Genomic DNA, 20,350 nt, shown 5'->3' on the forward strand with positions numbered 1-20,350 from the left:
TACAGGAAAGGGGTCCTCTAAGCAAAGAGAGAGCCTAAAAGTAGTAGATCAGAAAGGTACAGAGACAATATACAGTTACAGTCACCTTACAGGAATATAATGGCACTAAATTCATATCTCTCAATAGTTACCCTGAATGTTAATGGGCTAAATGCCCCAATCAAAAGACATACGGTATCAGAATGGATAAAAAAACAAAACCCATCAATATATTACCTACAAGAAACTCATTTTAGACGCAAAGACACCTCCAGATTTAAAGTGAGGGGTGGAAAACAATGTACCATGCTAATGGACATCAGAAGAAAGCTGGGGAGGCAATCCTTATATCAGATCAATTAGATTTTAAGCCAAAGACTATAATAAGAGAGGAGGAAGGAAACTATATCATACTAAAAGGGTCTGTCCAACAAGAAGATCTAACAATTTTAAATATCTATGCCCCTAACGTGGGAGCAGCCAACTATATAAACCAATTAATAACAAAATCAAAGAAACACATCAATAATAATACAATAATAGTAGGGGACTTGAACACTCCCCTCACTGAAATGGACAGATCATCCAAGCAAAACATCAACAAGGAAATAAAGGCCTTAAATGACGCTCTGGATCAGATGGACATCACAGATATATTCAGAACATTTCATCCCAAAGCAACAGAATACACATTCTTCTCTAGTGCACATGGAACATTCTCCAGAATAGATCACATCCTGGGTCCTAAATCAGGTCTCAACCGGTAGCAAAAGATTAGGATCATTCCCTGCATATTTTCAGACCACAATGCTCTGAAGCTAGAATTCAATCACAAGAGGAAAGCTGGAAAGAACCCAAATACATGGAGACTAAACAGCATCCTTCTAAAGAATGAATGGGTCAACCAGGAAATTAAAGAAGAATTGAAAAAATTCATGGAAACAAATGATAATGAAAACACAACAGTTCAAAATCTGTGGGACGCAACAAATGCAGTCATGAGAGGAAAATATATAGTGGTACAAGCCTTTCTCAAGAAACAAGAAAGGTCTCAAGTACACAACCTAACCCTACGCGTAAAGGAGCTGGAGAAAGAACAAGAAAGAAACCCTAAACCCAGCAGGAGAAGAGAAATCATAAAGATCAGAGCAGAAATCAATGAAATAGAAACCAAAAAAACAATAGAGAAATCAACAAAACTAGGAGCTGGTTCTTTGAAAGAATCAATAAGATTGATAAACCCCTGGCCAGACTTATCAAAAAGAAAAGAGAAAGGACCCGAATAAATAAAATCATGAATGAAAGAGAGATCACAACTAACACCAAGGAAATACAGACAATTATAAGAACATACTATGAGCAACTCTACGCCAACAAATTTGACAATCTGGAAGAAACGGATGCATTCCTAGAGATATATAAACTACCACAACTGAACCAGGAAGAAATAGAAAACCTGAACAGGCCCATAACCAGTAAGGAGATTGAAACAGTCATCAAAAATCTCCAAACAAACAGAAGCCCAGGGCCAGACGGCTTCCCAGGGGAATTCTACCAAACATTTAAAGAAGAACTAATTCCTGTTCTCCGGAAACTGTTCCAAAAAATAGAAATGGAAGGAAAACTTCCAAACTCATTTTATGAGGCCAGCATCACCTTGATCCCAAAACCAGACACGGATCCCACCAAAAAAGAGAACTAAAGACCAATATCCTTGATGAACACAGATGCAAATATTCTCACCAAAATACTAGCCAGTAGGATTCAACAGTACATTAAAAGGATTATTCACCACGACCAAGTGGGATTTATTCCAGGGCTGCAAGGTTGGTTCAACATCCGCAAATCAATCAATGTGATACAACACATGAATAAAAGAAAGAATAAGAACCATATGATACTCTCAATAGATGCTGAAAAAGCATTTGACAAAGTACAGCATCCTTTCCTGATCAAAACTCTTCAAAGTGTAGGGATAGAGGGCACATACCTAAATATTATCAAAGCCATCTATGAAAAACCCACCGCAAATATCATTCTCAATGGAGAAAAACTGAAAGCTTTTCCGTTAAAGTCAGGAACACGGCAGGGATGTCCATTATCACCACTGCTATTCAACATAGTACTAGAAGTCCTAGCCTCAGCAATCAGACAACAAAAAGAAACTAAAGGCATCCAAATCGGCAAAGAAGAAGTCAAACTATGACTCTTCGCAGATGATACGAAACTATATGCGGAAAACCCAAAAGACTCCACTCCAAAACTGCTAGAACTTGTACAGGAATTCAGTAAAGTGTCAGGATATAAAATCAATGCACAGAAGTCAGGTGCATTTCTCTATGCCAACAACAAGACAGAAGAAAGAGAAATTAAGGAGTCAATCCCATTTACAATTGCACCCAAAACTATAAGATACCTAGGAATAAACCTAACCAAAGAGGCTAAGAATCTATATGCAGAAAACTATAAAGTACTCATGAAAGAAATTGAGGAAGACACAAAGAAATGGAAAAATGTTCCATGCTCCTGGATTGGAAGAATAAATATTGTGAAAATGTCTATGCTACCTAAAGCAATCTACACATTTAATGCAATCCCTATCAAAATACCATCCATTTTTTTCAAAGAAATGGAACAAATAATCCTAAAATTTATATGGAACCAGAAAAGACCTCGAATAGCCAAAGGAATATTGAAAAAGAAAGCCAAAGTGGGTGGCATCACAATTCCGGACTTCAAGCTCTATTACAAAGCCGTCATCATCAAGACAGCATGGTACTGGCACAAAAACAGACACATAGATCAATGGAACAGAATAGGGAGCCCAGAAATAGATCCTCAACTCTATGGTCAACTAATCTTCGACAAAGCAGGGAAGAATGTCCAATGGAAAATAGACAGCCTCTTCAATGAATGGTGCTGGGAAAATTGGACAGCCACATGCAGAAAAATGAAAATGGACCACTTCCTTACACCACACACGAAAACAGACTCAAAATGGATGAAGGACCTCAATGTGAGAAAGGAATCCATCAATATCCTTGAGGAGAACGCAGGCAGCAACCTCTTCGACTTCAGCCACAGCAACATCTTCCTAGGAACATCGGCAAAGGCAAGAGAAGCAAGGGCAAAAATGAACTATTGGGACTTCATCAAGATCAAAAGCTTTTGCACAGCAAAGGAAACAGTTAACAAAACCAAAAGACACCTGACAGAATGGGAGAAGATATTTGCAAACGACATATCAGATAAAGGGCTAGTGTCCAAAATCTATAAGGAACTTACAAACTCAACACCCAAAGAACAAACAATCCAATCAAGTAATGGGCAGAGGACATGAACAGACATTTATGCAAAGAAGACATCCAGATGGCCAACAGACACATGAAAAAGTGCTCCACATCCAAACTATGGAAAGAACCTAGATGTCCATAACAGATGAATGGATAAAGATGTGGTATATATACACAATGGAATACTATGCAGCCATCAAAAGAAATGAAATCTTGCCATTTGCAACAACGTGGATGGAACTAGAGGGTATCATGCTTAGTGAAATAAGTCAATCAGAGAAAGACAACTATCATATATGATCTCCCTGATATGAGGACGAGGAGATTCAACATGGGGGGTTAGGGGGATAGGAGAAGAATAAATGAAACAAGATGGGATTGGGAGGGAGACAAACCATAAATGACTCAATCTCACAAAAAAAACTGAGGGTTGCTGGGCGGTGGGGGAGGTTGGGAGAGGGGGAGGGGGGTTATGGACATTGGGGAGGGTATGTGCTATGGTGAGTGCTGTGAAGTGTGTAAACCTGGCGATTCACAGACCTATACCCCTGGGGATAAAAATACATTATATGTTTATAAAAAAATAAGAAATAAAAAAATAATTAAAAAAAAAAGAAGAGGACAGGCTATTAAGGTGTCAGATTAGATATATCTGTTTATAACATCAGGGTTGGGTGTTTGTTTGGTATTCATAGAAATGCTTGCTAAGCTTAATAATCAACTTCCAAAAATCAAGGTTTAAATGCTCAAATTTCCCTCATTCTAAGGATAAAACAAGCCAACCAGCTCTGACATGTTAACACACAAAACTCAACTGTGGCCATGTGGAATTACAGGCTTGGGAATGAGTGAAAAATCAGGTTTTTTCAAGACAAACCAGAAATCCAAATTTTTGTGAGAAATTTCCCAAATTTTAAATGTTAGGCTCCATTTAAAAACACAGCTCTGCTCAGAAAAGACTGCCTTCACACTGTGGAACTAAATCTTTTTTATACCTCACAGGCGTCTCTGAATAAACACAGAAGTCCAAACTGACTGAATTCTTTTTACTTACACAAGCCTGTTGTCTTGAACTCTCCTTCAGCCTCCGAGAATTCAGGATGGTCGATCATGTTTTCATTCTCCTTTATGCAGTGAAAAGCTGACTGGAAGGCAGACATTCGCTCCCTTAAAGAATTACCATTTCGACACAGTACAGGACTGCCCTGTTAAAATACAGACATAGAGGGTATTATAAAGAAATCAAACATAGTATCTCTATTCTAGGCCTATAACCATTGTTTCCAGGACTAAATACATAAAGGCTTTTTGAAGATCAGAGGTAATGAGTGTGGCAGAGCCTCTTCTTCCTTGAATCATGTATTTTCAGTTTGAGTATTTCGGGTGCTGCCATCACCCTGGTTTCTCCTCTGCTCCTCCCTTGGTTTTCAAGCCGAGCCCAGAAAACAGCTGTGTGGTTATGTCTAGACGTACAACCTGGCTCAATACTGTTATTAGTTAAGCCACACACATGACAAAAATCTGGAGTAGGTGGGGAACAGCTTTAAAAAAAGCACCCATGCAAAATACATCCCCAGTTATCTGGGGGCTAAAAACTCTTCAAAAGGATTCTTCCCACAGAGCTTAAGGTCTCTCTTTTAGAGTTCCTAACTTGGAGTTCATAACCCATTAGGAAAGGGAAAGAAGTTGAGCACAAAAATGTTTGAGAGGCCATTCTAAGTAAGCAATTAAATGGAGAACACAGGAAAGCACTGAATCCAGAGATGGGGTAAGAAAGAAGAATCTGCCACCTAGGAAATTTCATCAGAGTTGCCTATATATATATATATAATCTATCTATCTATCTCAATCCACTGAAAACCAACTGCATGACACATGAGGGTCTCAACATACCTAGTTCAATCCAAGCTAATCTAACTGCCTATTTCCGTCCACACACACCCCCTTCCCAGGAGGCCAGGACAAGATGCAGATGTTCCTGGAGCAGTTCAGAGACCCACCTTCACACTTACCCTCTCCCCAGCTAAATTTTCCCGATTTCATAGGACCTTACTTCCTCAGCACTAAAAGCTGTCATATGCTAAAACCACAAAGCCAAATAGTTAGAGGGTTTAAGCACAAGAGCGCTCTGGAAACTCTGCTAACAGGGTTTTAGCCAAGGAGTCATCAAATGAAATTGACACTGGCAGGGAGAGAAGTGCCAGATACATGCAAGTAACATACAATTGAAGAGTTCTGTTACCCTTAAATTATTAAGTTCTTTATCCAGTTTTCCCCCTGTTACTATTTACTCTAATATTTCCACTAATTTGGAGCTAATAATTTAAAAATTACACCAACAGATAAAAGTAAAAAATTACCTCCCTTTATGATATCATCTGGAGGAAAATCAATTGAAAGTTTGAAGCCATGTTTGATGGTGGATCTGTTCACACACTTGATTCTATTCCCAGTTAAATACATTCACAAAGCGAACTGTTACATAACAGAATATTTTAAATCCAAATATGGTTGATGATGTAAACCTTTATGACATAACACACAACATTCATAAAAAGCTGGTGGCCAACTCTTCTCTATGAGATATGGAGAAAAGAAACAGGTTCTCCCAAAGTCATACAATTTACCTCCAATGGGCTTCTTTTGGGTACTCCCATTTGAACACGGTAGGGATAGGTTTAATGTCCTAGGAATTTAAAGCACTGAAATCCTGCCTAACACAAATGCAAGGTCCCTAGTTAGAACTGTTTTTCTCTATTTCCTGATGGAGAACGGGAATATATAAGGGAAACCAACCATTCAAAATGCATTGCTTTATTCTTTTGTCTTGTGACCTTTGTTAGTCAACAACATTCCTTCCATGTACCAGATATTGTTCCAAGGGCTCAGGACATAGAGTGGAGGTGGGGGAATCACACTTTGGACTGAAATTCTGAAAACATATTAATGTAGTTTCAGGTACAGGAAGTGGTAGTGAGAAGATGAAAAAGGAACGTGATGAAGTAAAAGTGTTGCTCTGGCTTGAGTCAGAAGAGCATCCTATCAAAGCAATAGCTAAGCTGGAACCAAAACAGTGAGGAAACCACGAATTATAGCACTGAAAAAAAGTTAAACTAAATTTTAAAAAATTAAAAAAAAGTAACCGTGAGAAAGTGGCAGTGGAGGAGAAAGGCATTCTGTAGTAACAAAAGCTTGGATGAAAACAGGATGCAGCAGGGGGAAAAAAAAACCCCATCATGCCCAGGAAACGGAAGGAGATGGGGATATGAGGCTAATGGTGGGCAAGGCTCAGATCAGGAAGGGCGATGCAAGCTTCAAAGAAGGGGTCTGGGTTTAATTCAAGGCATAACAGAAAGCCAGTGGAAAGTTTTAAGCAGCAGAAGGAATGATCTGATTTAGTCTCTCTCTGACTGCTCTGTGGATGCTGGGTGGATTAGGGAAGGAGGGAATTGAAGAGAACAGTTAGGAAGTGCATTTGGTAATCTAGGCAGGAATCATATGAGGGTTGTAGCAATGGAGCTGTGGGACATGAGGACTTACAGAAAGGGTTCTGATAGGTAGTGATGTGCTGGATATGGAAGAAAGAAACCAAGGAACCTTAATAGGTTGTTGGCCTGAACAACTGGATGATGGTGCCATGTCCTACGACTGGGAAGTGGGCTGGAGAAGCTGGTGGGAAGAAGAAATGTACAGTTTGGTTGTGGCCAAATGCTTATAAAAACACCCAAGGGAAGATGTTGAATAGGCAACTGGATATCTAACACAGTCTAGCATTCTAGGAAGCTCTGGGCCAAAGTCAGACATTTTGCAGTCAGTCTACAGCTAATGATGGAAGCCATGGGAAGGGATTAGGTTGCCTAAGCAAAGCAAACAAAAGGGGACAGAGGGGAGCCCTAGGGTACTCGAGCATTTCTAAGGAAAAACTGGAAGCAGGGGGTGGAATTAGCACATGAAACACAGAGGGAATGACCTACGACACAGAAGGAAAATTAGGTCAATATGGAATCCTATAAACCAAGTGCAGAAGGTGTTTCAAGGAGGGAGTGGTTGAACACTTCAAAAGCTGAGGAAAGGCTAAGAGGCATGCTTAGATTTAGTCTTTGTTTTGGCCAGGGATCAATGGTGACAAGAGTCTTGCTGACAGAGTGGTAGAAACAAAAGCCCAGTTGGCGTGGCTAGCAGCCACAGAGAGGATGGGAGAAGGGAAGTGCGGCAAGACAGACAGACAATACGGCAAGACAGACAGACAATACGCTCACCAAGTTTTGCTGTGATGAAGAGGCAGAAATGGGATGCCTGGAGGTCTAGGAGGAGTTAAAGAGATACTAAGATTTGTTTGTACTAATGGAAAATGACCCAAAAGAAAAGGAGGATAACATAATTGCAGAAGAAAAACGAGCTCAGTATGACCTATGTAGTCATAGTAATATAAACCCCTGAATACTTACGTAACCCAACTATTAGGAAGTTGTGGAAAATGGGAAGTACACATGTGTATGTATGATAGAAAGCGTAAGGAAGAGAGAAGGGCTAATTCTCTACCATCCAGAGTGGGAAGTTAATAGTTAATGCCTTTATACTGAAAGATTAAGTAGTAGCAATTAGACAAGAAATAAAAGGCATCCAAACTGGAAACAAACAGGTAAAACTGTCACAATTTGCAGATGGCATATTAAATATAGAAAACTAAAGACTTCACTAAAAATCCATTAGGTGGCTCAGTGGGTTAAGCCTCTGCCTTCAGTTCAGGGTCCTGGGATCGAGCCCCACATCGGGCTCTCTGCTCAGTGGGGAGCCTGCTTCCCTCTCTCTCTCTGCCTACCTCTCTGCCTACTTGTGATCTCTCTGTGTCAAGTAAATAAATAAAATCTTAAAAAAAAAAAAAACCATTAGAATAAATGATTTCAGTAAAGTTGCAGGATACAAAACCATCATATAAAAGTCTGTTGTGTTTCTATACACTACTAATGAACTAGCGGAAACCAAAATAAAAAAAACCAACTACATCAAAAAGAATTAAACAGCTAGAAATAAATTTAACCAAGGAAGTAAAAGACCTATGCAAGGAAAACAATAAGAAACTGAAGATATAAATATATGGACAGATACTCTGTGCCCACCGATTGGAAGAAAATTATTAAAATGTCGTTCTGTTCAAAGCAATCTACAGATTCAATGCAATTACCAACAAAATTCTAGTGGCATTTACCAAGAGCCAAGAACATCCAATGGGGAAAGGACAGTATCTTCAAAAATGGCATGCGGAAAACGGGACAGCCACATTCAAAACCATGAAACTAAACAACAGTTTTACACCTACACAACAACTAACTCAAACTGATGAAAGATTTGAAAGACATGAAATCATAAAAATAGGTGGTGAGCTCCTTGACACCAGTCTTGGCAAGGGTTTTTGGTTTTAACACCAAAAGCGAAGGCAACAAAAGTGAAAATAAATGTTATTTACTGTATCAAACTAAAAAGCTTCTGCACAGCAAAGGATACCATCAACAAAACAAAAAGGCAACCTACTGGATGGAAGAAAATATGTGCAAATAACATATCTGATAAAAGGGTTGATATAATATACAAAGAACTCCTGTAATTTGGGGCACTTGGGTGGCTCAGTTGACTGGGCATCTGCCTTCGGGCTCAGGTCATGACCCCAGGTCCCGGGATCCAGCCCCCCCTCGGATTCCTTGCTCAGCAGGGAGACCGCTTCTCCCTCTCCCTCTGCCTGCTGCTCCCCCCTGCTTGTGCTGTCAAGCGAATAAACAAAATCTTAAAAAAAAAACACCCAAAACTCATGCAACTCAATAGCAAAAAAAAGCAAGCAATCCAATTTAAAAACTGGCAGATCAGAACAGACATTTTTCCAAAGACACAGATGGTTAACAGACATGTGAAAAGATGCTCAACATCACTCATCATCAGGGAAACGCAAATCAAAACCCAATGAGATATCACCTCACATCTATCAGAATGGCTATTAAAAAATAAGCCGTAAGTGTTGGCAAGGATATGAAGGAAACCCCTGTGCACTGTTGCTGGGAATGTGAATTGGTGCAGCCACTATGGAAAACAGTATGGAGGTCCCTCAAAAAAAAAAAAATAAAAGTAGGGGTGCCTGGGTGGCTCAGTGGGTTAAAGCCTCTGCCTTCAGCTCAGGTCATGATCCCAGGGTCCTGGGATCGAACTCAGCAGGGAGCCTGCTTCCTCCTCCTCTCTCTCTCTCTCTCTGCCTGCCTCTCTGCCTACTTGTGATCTCTGTCTGTCAAATAAATAAATAAAAATCTTTAAAATAAATAAATAAATAAAAGTAAAATGACCATAAGATTCAGTAATTCTACTTGAGTATTTACCCAATGAAAATGAAAACACTAACTTGAAAGAAAGTATCACCCCCATGTTCACTCCATCATTATTTGCAATAGCCAAGATATGAAAACAACCTAAGTGCCCATCAGTGAATAAGTGCCCATCAGTGAATGGATGGGTAAAGAAGATATGGTGTATATACATAATAGAGTATTTTTCAGTCAGAAAAAAAGAAGGAAATCTTGTCATTTGTGACAACATGGATGGACAAACCCTGAGGTCATTATGCTAACAGATATAAGTCAAAGAAAGACAAATACTGCAATGTCACACTTACGTGTGGAAGCTCAAAGTTTAAAAAGAAAGAAAAAAAGGAGTTCATAGTTACAGAGGAGAGAGTGGTGTTGCCAAAGGCAGAAGTCGGCAAAATGGGTAAAAGGAGTCAAAAGGTACAAATTTCCAGTTATAAAATAGGTCATAGGGAAGTAAGGTGGAACATGATGACTCTAATTAATAATACTATATTCGGGGCGCCTGGGTGGCTCAGTGGGTTAAGCCTCTGCCTTCGGCTCAGGTCATGATCTCAGGGTCCTGGGATCGAGCCCCGCATTGGGTTCTCTGCTTAGCGGGGAACCTGCTTTCCCCTGTCTTTCTCTGCCTGCCTCTCTGCCTACTTGTGATCTCTCTCTCTGTCAAGTAAATAAATTTTAAAAAAATCTAAAAAAAAAAAAAGAAGAGCAGCCTCCCTGCTCTAACTCCAAGAAATAATAATAATAATAATACTATAATCTATATTTGAAAGTTGCTGAGAATAGATCTTAGAAGTTCTTATCACACACATAAAAACTTGTAACTGTGTGATGGATACAACCAGACTTATTGCAGTGATCAATTCAGAGCACAGTTGAACCTTGAACAACAAGGGTTTGAACTTCAAGTATCCACTTACATATGGATGCTTTTTTTCAATGAATACCATTCTGTTAGTGTATTTTCTCATTTTCTTAATAACATTTTCTTTTCTCTAGCTTATTGTATATTTTATGGTACACAGTGCATATAATATACAAAATATGTGTTAATCGACTGTTATCAGTAAGGCTTTTGGTCAATACTAGGCTACTAGTAGTTAAGATTTTCAACAGCGTGGTGCTGTTGAAAATCTTAGGGGTTAGGTGCCCCTAACCCCCATGCTGTTCAAGGCTCAACTGTGTATAAAATTTTGAATCAGTACATTGTACACCTGAAACTGATGTTGTATTTCAATTAGAATTCAATTTTTAAAAAAAGGAATTGCAAGAAAAAAAAAACAACAGAAGAAACTTTTTATTAAGAGATATGAAAATAACTACCAAAGCAACAGCTACAAAAGTTGAAAATGAGAGCCCTGGGAAAGGAAACATGGAAAAAAGGCAGCTGCACACCACAGTTCTTATAAATAAATCCTAAAGTACTGTTTCCTTAAACAATGTGCATACATAATATTTTTATTTATATAAATTTTTAAAACTTTAAAAAACATGTTTGCGAGAAAACTTCAGAGGGTTAGAACATAGCTCTAGACTGGGTAAGGGTGAGAGAGGACATAACGTGAGCAGTAGACAGTACAGGTGTGGTGAGATCAATAGTCTGGAGGCTTCAACGGGATGAGAGAACTGTGAATAAACTGGAAAGATGAAATCTGGGTCAGAGTAAGGTGGGCTGAGAGAAGATCTCAAAGGTGCAACAGTAGCCAAGGAAGCAAGTAAGCAGATGCCTGAGGTAAAAAAGATCATAGGAGCTTCAGAAGTCAAGGAGCTTGACTTGCCAGGATGGTGGATGATCAATCAGGTGCTTACTGAAATATTCAAGAATGAAAGCAAGGGTAAGGGGCGCCTGGGTGGCTCAGTGGGTTAAAGCCTCTGCCTTCGGCTCAGGTCATGATCCCAGGGTCCTGGGATCAAGCCCCAGGTCTGGCTCTCTGCTCAGCGGGGAGCCTGCTTCCTCCTCTCTCTCTCTTTCTCTGCCTGCCTCTCTGCCTACTTGTGATCTTTGTCTGTCAAATAAATAAAATCTTTAAAAAAAAAAAAGAAAGAAAGATGGCAAGGGTAAAGGAAAGATGGAGAGCCACTGCCCTTTAACTTTTCCTCTAAAGTATTTTCTTTCTAAAACAGGAAAAGATCAGGGTGCCTGGGTGGCTTAGTCGGTTAAGCATCTACCTTTTGCTCACATCATGATCCCAGGGTCCTGGGATCGAAACCCAAGGAGTCTATTCCTCCCTCCCCCTGCTCTTGTGCTCTCACTGACTCTCTCAAATAAATAAAATCTTCAAAAAAATAAAGCAAGAGAAAGTGGAGAAAAAAGATGAAATATATAAGCATAGAGGCCTTATAATTTACAGTAAGAAAAAAAACAAGTCCTACTAGTATATTTGTGGAAACTTCAGTAAATTAGAATATGTGAACTAATATTATTTATGCAGTGAATAAATTTGTTGAGCAAGGGAAGAAAAGATAGGGTGAGAACTGGAAGAGACACCAAGGGTATTTACTATAGAGGCAAATCTCGAAAGCTCAAAGGACAGCACTGATTGTCCATAAAAACTGCTCACATGGAGAGCCCTTACTCTTAACAATCTAGATACTAGAGCTATATATTCAAGAAATTCTTTTAATACATATAATCACATTTCATGGGTATGGGATGTTTTCATACATATATTTATACACACACATATATGTATTTATATGCATATCTGTAAGAAAAAAAACCAGAATTATCATCAGCACATATGGAATGTCAACAAAAAAGGAACTTAGGCCAGAGAAAGCTGAAACTGACAGGGACTCCTTAAGCATTCTGAAAACAGGAAATAAGCAGACCTGCAGTAGGCACCAGGAAGACTCAGCTATCTAATGTATCAGGTATTTCTGAAAACCAGGGTCAAGGGCACAACTCAGAACAGGAACACTGAAACCCTACCTGTAGTAGCACTTGAACCCAAAGATCTCTTCATAAAGAAGAAAAGACCTTTACAGTCTGGAGGGCACACAGAGATTCAGGATTCCATGAGATTTAAGACCCCACATACAGCTAAAGAGAGGAGTCTGCACTGAAAACAGAGGCCATCCAAGACTTCTTGGTGAACTTTTGACTTGCAGGCATTTTCGACACTTAATTTCCAGAGTCGGGGGGTTCAGGTTTATACCGCAGGAATTCCTTTCAGAGAAAAAAGATCTACCAAAAGAAAATTACCACAGGATTCTGATACTTGGGAGTTCCTCCAGTGAAAAAGTGGCCATGTCTACACAGAAATGGCCAACAAAACTGGACCAGGCACACTGACCTCTCAGTCAAGTTTTTAAAGTGTCTCACTTTTAAAAATGAACAGAGTGTCAAGGATCACTAGATATCTGAAGAAAGATCTGAGCATGAGTCAGAGTCTGAACTAATCAGGTAGCAAAATGGAACCTGAAGGCAAAGAGATCCTGCAAGGGGAGGACGAAAACATCCAGGAAAATATAATGTGCCTAATAGGCCACAGTGTTCTTTATTTAATACAAGAATAGAGCTTCAAATGAAAAAATAGGCCATACAAAAGATAGGGAATCAAAATAGGTGAATGAATGAATGAATGAATGAATGAATAGGATTCTTCATTGGAAAACTAAAATACAATGGAGCAATGCTTTCAAATTTTGATGGGAAATATGTGCAACCTAGATTCTAGAGTAAGACAAACTATAATCCAAATGTGTTAGTAAACATCATCAGATATGCAGAAGCTCCAGAAAAATGAGCTAGTAAAACAAGAAGAAATATATGTGGACAAGGAAACAGAAAATCCAAACAGAGGAAGAAAAGGAAATCACCAGGGATGGTGAAAGCAAGTCACAAAGTGACAGCTGACCAACAGACCCAGATGGCAACCAAGCCAACAGAAGAAAGAGAACACCAAGGAAAAAAAAAAGAACCTGCAGATCCTTAAGGTTAACAGATAACCGTAAAAGTTTGGGGATGAAATTATGTGATAAGACTAAACCAAAAAGTAATAAAAAGTACTTATTAACTAGAGGAAAAATAAAACTTGTGTAATAAAAGAAATGGCACCATAGCATACCACACAGCAGTTTGTGAAAAATATCTGCATGGTTAAATAATGCACACGAAGTCTTAATTCAAACAAAAATTATAATTGTATTGGAAGAATGGGGACAGGGGATAGTGTTAGGACAGCTATGGCTAGGAGGTATAAGAGCAAAATCTCATTTTTCACAGAAATAACTACAATGATAGTAAATCCAAAGCACACCATGTTCCAGGCACAGATCTAAGTACTTCATCTCTACTAATTTAATCCTCATTGAAAATCTTGCTATTATTTTTTTTTAATATTTAATTTATTTATTTGACAGACAGAGATCACAAGTAGGTAGAGAGGGAGACAGAGAGAGAGAGGGGAAAGCAGGCTCCCCACTGAGCAGAGAGCCTGATGCGGGGCTTGATCCCAGGACGCTGGGATCATGACCTGAGCCGAAGGCAAAGGCTTTAACCCACTAAGCCACCCAGGTGACCCGAAAATCTTGCTATTATTTTCACCCCCATTTTATATGTGAGAAAACAGAGACAAAGAAGTAACTTGAAGTACTTGGCTGGCTCAGCCTATATAAAGCACCCAACTCTTGTTCTTGAGGTTGTAAGTTTGAGCCCCACAACAGGTGTAAAGATAAAGAAAGAAAGAAAGAAAGAAAGAAAGAGGGAGGGAGGGAGGGAAAGGAAAGAAAGAAAAGAAAAATTAAGTGACTTGCCAAAAGCACAATTAATTAACAATAAAGCCAAGAATAAAACCTCAGCAAATAGCTCCACAGTCCATGTTCATACCTACCCTAACAGCAGTCCTCAGAAAGTGTTTACACTCTTAAAAATTATTGAGAACACCAAAGGCTCTTAGTTCATATGCACTATAGCTATCAAGAGTGTTTTAACAGGCTTTCCAGAATTGTGGCTATTCTTCCTTTCATGGAACGTAAAACACAAAGATTTCCTAAAAGTCAGTTGCAATGTCAAATATGAAATTCTATCAATGAATCTTCATATTCTGTGGGCTAAAATCTATGAGTCTCTTGCAATTTGAGGGTATATTTTGCATGCACTGGTCATTAGTGAAATATTGGTTCACTTACTTCTGCAGATCTTCCAAATGTTGACACCTTTTATTATGTAGTATTAAAGAAAATCACATTCATTAATATCTCCACTGATCTTATCAGGAAAGTTTAGCTAGTGGGAAGTTCTCAAACTCATGGTGCTGAGCAGAAGTTTTCCAAATTCTAATTTTCTCCTGAAAACTCAAGTTTTTTAAGCAGTAAGAAACATTTCCATTTTTCCTTGAAGTGGCAGGTTCACTGTTTATTTCTGAAAAAACGTTATTCACATTCCCAAGTCTGACTAAGCATGATGACTGTCAATCTTTCAAGTAAAAATGATGATCCATGAAAAAAAGTGGCCAGAGTTCAGTTTATGGCTCAAAACAATTACAGATATGATTTTTTTTTCCAGAACATCCATCATACTTCTGTATGTACTTTGTATTGGAAGTATGGGAAGCATACTTCCCATTTCAATCACACATAACACACAAGAGTGGAGAATAAAATTTACAATGTTTACTGCATCATCATCAAGGATACTAAATGAACATTATCATTCCCTGTGAAGGCTTGGGAGTGTGGAATAAAATGATAGCTTGGTGCCTTCAATCTTACCTACCACTGCTTCTGTGTTGCGAATGCAAACGACATAGTGGAAAAAGGCAAACGCCTCAGTGCTATTACAAAAACCCGTTTTAACCTCACAGACCTCTTAAATGGGACGTAGAGATCCCCAGGATGGGCAGATAATATCTGAGAACCACTGCACTACGTAGCCTTGTGCATAGTGTCTAAAACTGAAAAATAAAGAAGTGGCAATAAAGTACATTTTAAAATAGGAAGGCCAGTACCAAAAGAGACAATCGAAATAGCTGTCCTTCAAGAAGGGGAAGCATTAACTATGTCTTTCATAGAGACAGTTGTACACTATTGACTTTTTAGGAACATGGATTATTCTTATAAAAATCCACAAAAATAGCTACATCCTTCCTGATCAGCAGACAAGTAATTTTTTCGTTTTCGCCAGGTTATCCCAAATATATTTTGTCCTGGGGGAACTCTTACTCCTACATGCCAACATGCAGGAGTCAAAAAAAATTAAGATGCTTCAAGAATAAATATTAAAAGAAAAAGGTTGAAAAACACTTCCTCACTTCATTGTAGAGAAAAGCATCAACTGGCCAAAAAAAAAAAAAAAATCCCTTGCAAAATAAAATAGCTCCTCTAGAAAACCATTTCTATCCAGGATTTCCTGATTCTTAACATAGCCATGCTCAACATCACTATCAATGAGAACTGAACACTCGCTGCAAAGACAGAGAAAACATTACCTCCCCAGATCCAAAAACAGATGAGATGCACAAGAAGGTAGACACACGGTACAAAAGCTTTGTAAGAGAATTCATGACAGAAGTTAGAAGAGTATCATACCAGAAAAGGGGAATTCTGTGTCAAAGGAGACTTCTCTGCCTTCTTTAAACTCCGCTGCTGAGCAATGAAACGAATAAGATGGTTTGTTTCAGGGGAGCCCCGAGCACCGATTGTAGAACGTCGTCTGGATTTTTTAAGGTAGGATGAGGACTTTCCTGTAACGAAAACTGTCTTTTAAATTGGAACAAAACAAGGCAATCATGAGTAATCATGTACTGAATTCCCTGTAATATACCAGCCTAAGAGAGAACATGAGAAGCACTTATTACAGAAATCTAAACAGAGAATTATAGAGGAAATTATTCACACATCATCAGCTGGATAGGGATCTTTGTCTATTGATTTATTCCATGTTTCTAGAAGGGCTTGGCACATAGAAAACATTGATCAGAGAGTTGTGGAATGAGCACATGAACACATATTTTCATAGTTCTCATTTCTGTTTCATATTTCCTGCACACAGGAATGGGTAATGTCTAGCTTTGGACTAATAACTTCTCTTTTCTCGAAATTAGTCTGTCTTATCCCCAAGAACTGAAAAGAAAGCTCTCTCCACTTTGGCACACGTACTCCCATGTTCTCAATTCTTCAAAATCATTTGTTTCTCTGAGAAACCAATCCACCTTCCACATACTACGCTGCATTCCGGCCACATGCTCAAGAGCACAAAATGAATCTAGTTTTTTCTTTAAAGGTTTATGGATAATGTTCTTGAGAAGTGTACACAGAATGGCACATCACTGTGGTCTTGTCTGCACCATGCATTATCCAGTATAGTGCCCTCTGACTTTTCAGCCTTCCTTCACCTTCTACTTCTAAATACTCTTCTCCAACCTAATCCCAGTTTCACGTTTATTTCCTCTCTTAGCTAAATCAGACTTCACAGATGAATTTCATTTCTACTCCTTGCAGATTAGTCCAAGTCAACTTTGCTTGTGATTTTGAAAGAGGCATACCCAATCTTTCTTAATAGCTCTTCAACTTTCTCTTATTTTTGCCATATGTAAGCATAAAATTTATTACTACTCAGAGGAGTCAGGTCAAAAAGTGATTCACATGTGTATTCTTTCCCAGTTTGGGCACAGGGCACACTGTTGAACGTTATGCTGCTTGCCCTGGGAACCGAATATTCTGCTATGCTAGTTGCACCGTGCATATTCACAGAAATTTCCCTAACTGAACATTTGCAGAGTCAAACTAATGGGACAGGGTAGATTAGATGAACAAAACTGAGTTAAAGTTATTTTTAAACTTCAAAAGCACTGCAATAAACTTCTTTTACCTGAAGAGTTCTTTACAAAGCTTTCAGGTGTAATTCCCAATTGGTCTACTGTCACTGTGGAAAAGTCCAAATGTGACTCGAAAGTATCCAGTGTGCAACCATTAGGAGTCGTCACTTCAGGTTCATGCTTTTGAGGAGTTACAAGATTCCCATTTCCCAAAATGAAAGAGGAATTTTCTGAAACAGACAACATGTTGTGAGGGCTAAACATCATTATGAAAACAAATACCTAAACCTCACATTTTACAAGGAGGCAACAGATCACTACATACCATCATCTCCAAGAGCAGGCTCCTTGGTTTCAAGAGACTCGCTGTCTTTGGGGTTGCTATCCATCTAAAAGAAAAAAAGAAGAAAAAAACCCCATTTCCAAAATTAACGATTTGATCAAGATTCTCATTCAAGACTGAATTCTTATCTATACAGGCATGAAAATAGAGGTCAAGAGGGTATTTTGAGAGCTTTTAAAAAAGAGAGAAATGCAGGAAACTGCTGTTGGGGAATGCAACAAAGCAGACCTCACACTAGAAGCCATGGCTTTTCAGCCTTGGCGAACATCTGAATCTGGGTACCCTATTACAGACACAGCTTTGCGGATTCCCAGAAATTCTATTAAGTAGGTCTGGCTGGGCTCCAGGAAACCTGCATTCTAGAAAGCACGCGGGGGGTCCGGCTCAGGTCTCAGGAGGACCACCATCTCCGTGGAGCAGGATAAGTGAGAACACGCTTTTAAGAAGCACGGCCCAGAAGCAGCTCTGCAGGACCAGGGCCCCTGCCCTACCTCTCACTCCCGCAGCTGGGCTCTCCTCCCACTGGGTTTATTTGGAACGTTCCACCGCCTGAGTGTCGTGCAGGTGCTGACGGTTCCCTCGAGAAGGCAACTGTCGGCCGCCAAGCCGGCCGCCGGGATCTGCCTCGCCCGGACGGAGGAACGCCAACCCAGCCGTCCGCGATTCCCCACCTTCTCCTCCGCCGGCCGCTGCCCGCCGCCCGCCGCCCGCCGCCAGATTCAAATCGCCGGCCCCGCCTCCTTGGCGTTGGCGTTACTCCAGGAATCTCTACGCCGCCGCTGTCCACACGTGTCCACGCGCACTCCGAACTCTCCCGGGCCTCTACCTAGTCCTCCCAGGACCAGGAGTGGTTTGGTGAGCTCGAGAGAAGCCACCACTAGCTGCGGGTGAGGCGCCAACCAGAGAGACTGGCTGCTAACCTGTATCCAGGGGGGACTACTTTCCGTGAAAGTCTCGCGGAGGAACCCTTCGGTTAGTCCTTAGCTCCGCCCCCGCTTCGCAATTGGATACTGCAAACTTCGAAAAGAATCATTGGGCCAATCCTGGCAGAACGACGGGCGGGCTCTTGCCCAATCATCCAGTCCGGACAGCGGCCGTTTAGTCCGTGGTTTGAGCGAGTGGGAGGAGGCGCTGACTTGTATGGGGCCCGGCTAGCGCTCCACCTCTTTCTTTCGAACCCCGCCTCCCTATGCAGATAAGCTCTACCTGGTATGGGGTTTGCGCCTGCTCAGTAACGCCTAGAGCCGCCGTTCGGCTCCAGGTTGTGCTGATTGGCTGATAACCCTTCCCGTCTGCAAGACTGCAACCTCTCTTCCCTCCCTCCACCTGGGCTGGGTTAGTATGAGCCCACCCAGTGCAGGACGATAATTGGCTGAGTTCTGGCCGGCGCTGCCGGTTGATTGGTGGATCTTAGTGTCAGTCTGGGAAAGGTGGGGGAAGGGTCCCAGGCTGACTGAGGAGCCCAGGGGCGGGGTGGGAAGGGAGGACCGGCCAACCCTGGGGTGTGGGACCGAGAGTGCGTGCGAGTGTGTCTCTGTAAGAAAAGGAAGGTGGCGAAGGGAGGAGAGTCCGAGTGGGTGGAGGGAGGGGTAGGGCGGGAGAAGAAAAAGGTGGGAGGAGAGCCAGGTGGGAGGGTGGCGACTCACTCAGGACCTAGTGGGGGCAGCGCGATGAGGCGGGTGACCCTGTTCCTTAACGGCAGCCCCAAGAATGGAAAGGTAAGGAGGTCGGTAGGAGACTGGCCGCCTGTGGGGGGAGAGGGCAGCGGAGCGCGGAACGGGCTGGCAGGGCAGAGGGCTGAGCTGAAGTTGGGGAGAGGGGCTGGGAGGTGGGCGTGCGCCGGGGTGGAGGACGTCCAGGAGGTGAACGTCGGGTTCCCGCGGCCTCCTCCCAGCCCGCGGGATTCCTGGCCCGAGCCTGCCCTTCGACTCCCCCGCCGCCCTAGGGGCCAGCGCAGGTCTGCTTGTGCTTTATCGTTCCCACGTCCAGGTGTGGGTCCTGGAAAGCGGAGGACTCGGAGGGTGAGGGGAGGGCCGCAATCACCTGAGCGCTTGGTGCTGGTGTTCCTCTTTCCACCTTCTCCCCGAAGACCTTGCTGCCCCCCACCCCTGGCTGTACAAGGGCGCTCGTTGCCACCTTGGTGCTGAGTAATGGTCTGCTCCAGAAAGTGGTGGTTAACAACTAAGGCAGACTCGGAAGGTTGATCAGGTAGAAAGAATAAAACTGCCTGTCGGTGGATAAGTCAAATATTTTTCTATCCTAGGGCGAATAGAAGATTGAAAATTAAGGACATTTTCTTGATGGTTCCTACCTATCTTTTAGGCGCCCCAAGCCCCGCCGCCGCCAAACTTACGTACTGTACTCACTTTTTTATTTCGCCTTGTTTTATTTAGTTCCTTAGAAGACTGTCACAATGGACCAAAATGGGTTGATTTGATTACTAGTTGCTGTGTTAGGCCTTTATTGAGGGTGTGGTACCAAATGTTTTTTCCAAGGCTGGAGCAAGCCAAAATGAATCCTGTTCCTTCTCAAGCCTCTTGCCCCACCCATGAAACTTGTTCGGCTTCTTTGGAAAATTTGACTGTTCAAGGCAGACATTTATGATGTGGCTAAATGACATCTAGAAGT

The 20,350-nt window shown here is 41.1% G+C and overlaps 2 protein-coding genes across 3 annotated transcripts in view; one reads left to right on the forward strand and one right to left on the reverse strand.

Moving 5' to 3' along the window:
- CDCA2 (cell division cycle associated 2) overlaps positions 1 to 18,515 on the reverse strand; it is a 53,998-nt gene extending 35,483 nt beyond the window's left edge. The window contains exons 1-5 of one of the 2 annotated variants that reach the window (XM_045986373.1): positions 18,394 to 18,515; positions 17,705 to 17,768; positions 17,433 to 17,609; positions 16,151 to 16,305; positions 4,327 to 4,477 (exon numbers count right to left, since the gene is read on the reverse strand). In XM_045986373.1, the coding sequence (XP_045842329.1) occupies positions 4,327 to 4,477; positions 16,151 to 16,305; positions 17,433 to 17,609; positions 17,705 to 17,768 (547 nt within the window). In that variant the 5' untranslated portion in view covers positions 18,394 to 18,515. Of the gene's footprint in view, positions 1 to 4,326; positions 4,478 to 16,150; positions 16,306 to 17,432; positions 17,610 to 17,704; positions 17,769 to 18,213 lie in introns of both variants that reach the window. The other variant, XM_045986363.1, reaches the window with a different exon arrangement.
- Positions 18,516 to 19,331: 816 nt separating this feature from the next.
- KCTD9 (potassium channel tetramerization domain containing 9) overlaps positions 19,332 to 20,350 on the forward strand; it is a 48,966-nt gene continuing 47,947 nt past the window's right edge. The window contains exon 1 of the mRNA XM_045998583.1: positions 19,332 to 19,440. Within this exon, the coding sequence (XP_045854539.1) occupies positions 19,393 to 19,440 (48 nt within the window). The 5' untranslated portion in view covers positions 19,332 to 19,392. The remainder of the gene's footprint in view (positions 19,441 to 20,350) is intronic.

This window comes from Meles meles, chromosome 2 (genome assembly GCF_922984935.1).
Source record: "Meles meles chromosome 2, mMelMel3.1 paternal haplotype, whole genome shotgun sequence".
NCBI lineage: Eukaryota > Metazoa > Chordata > Mammalia > Carnivora > Mustelidae > Meles > Meles meles.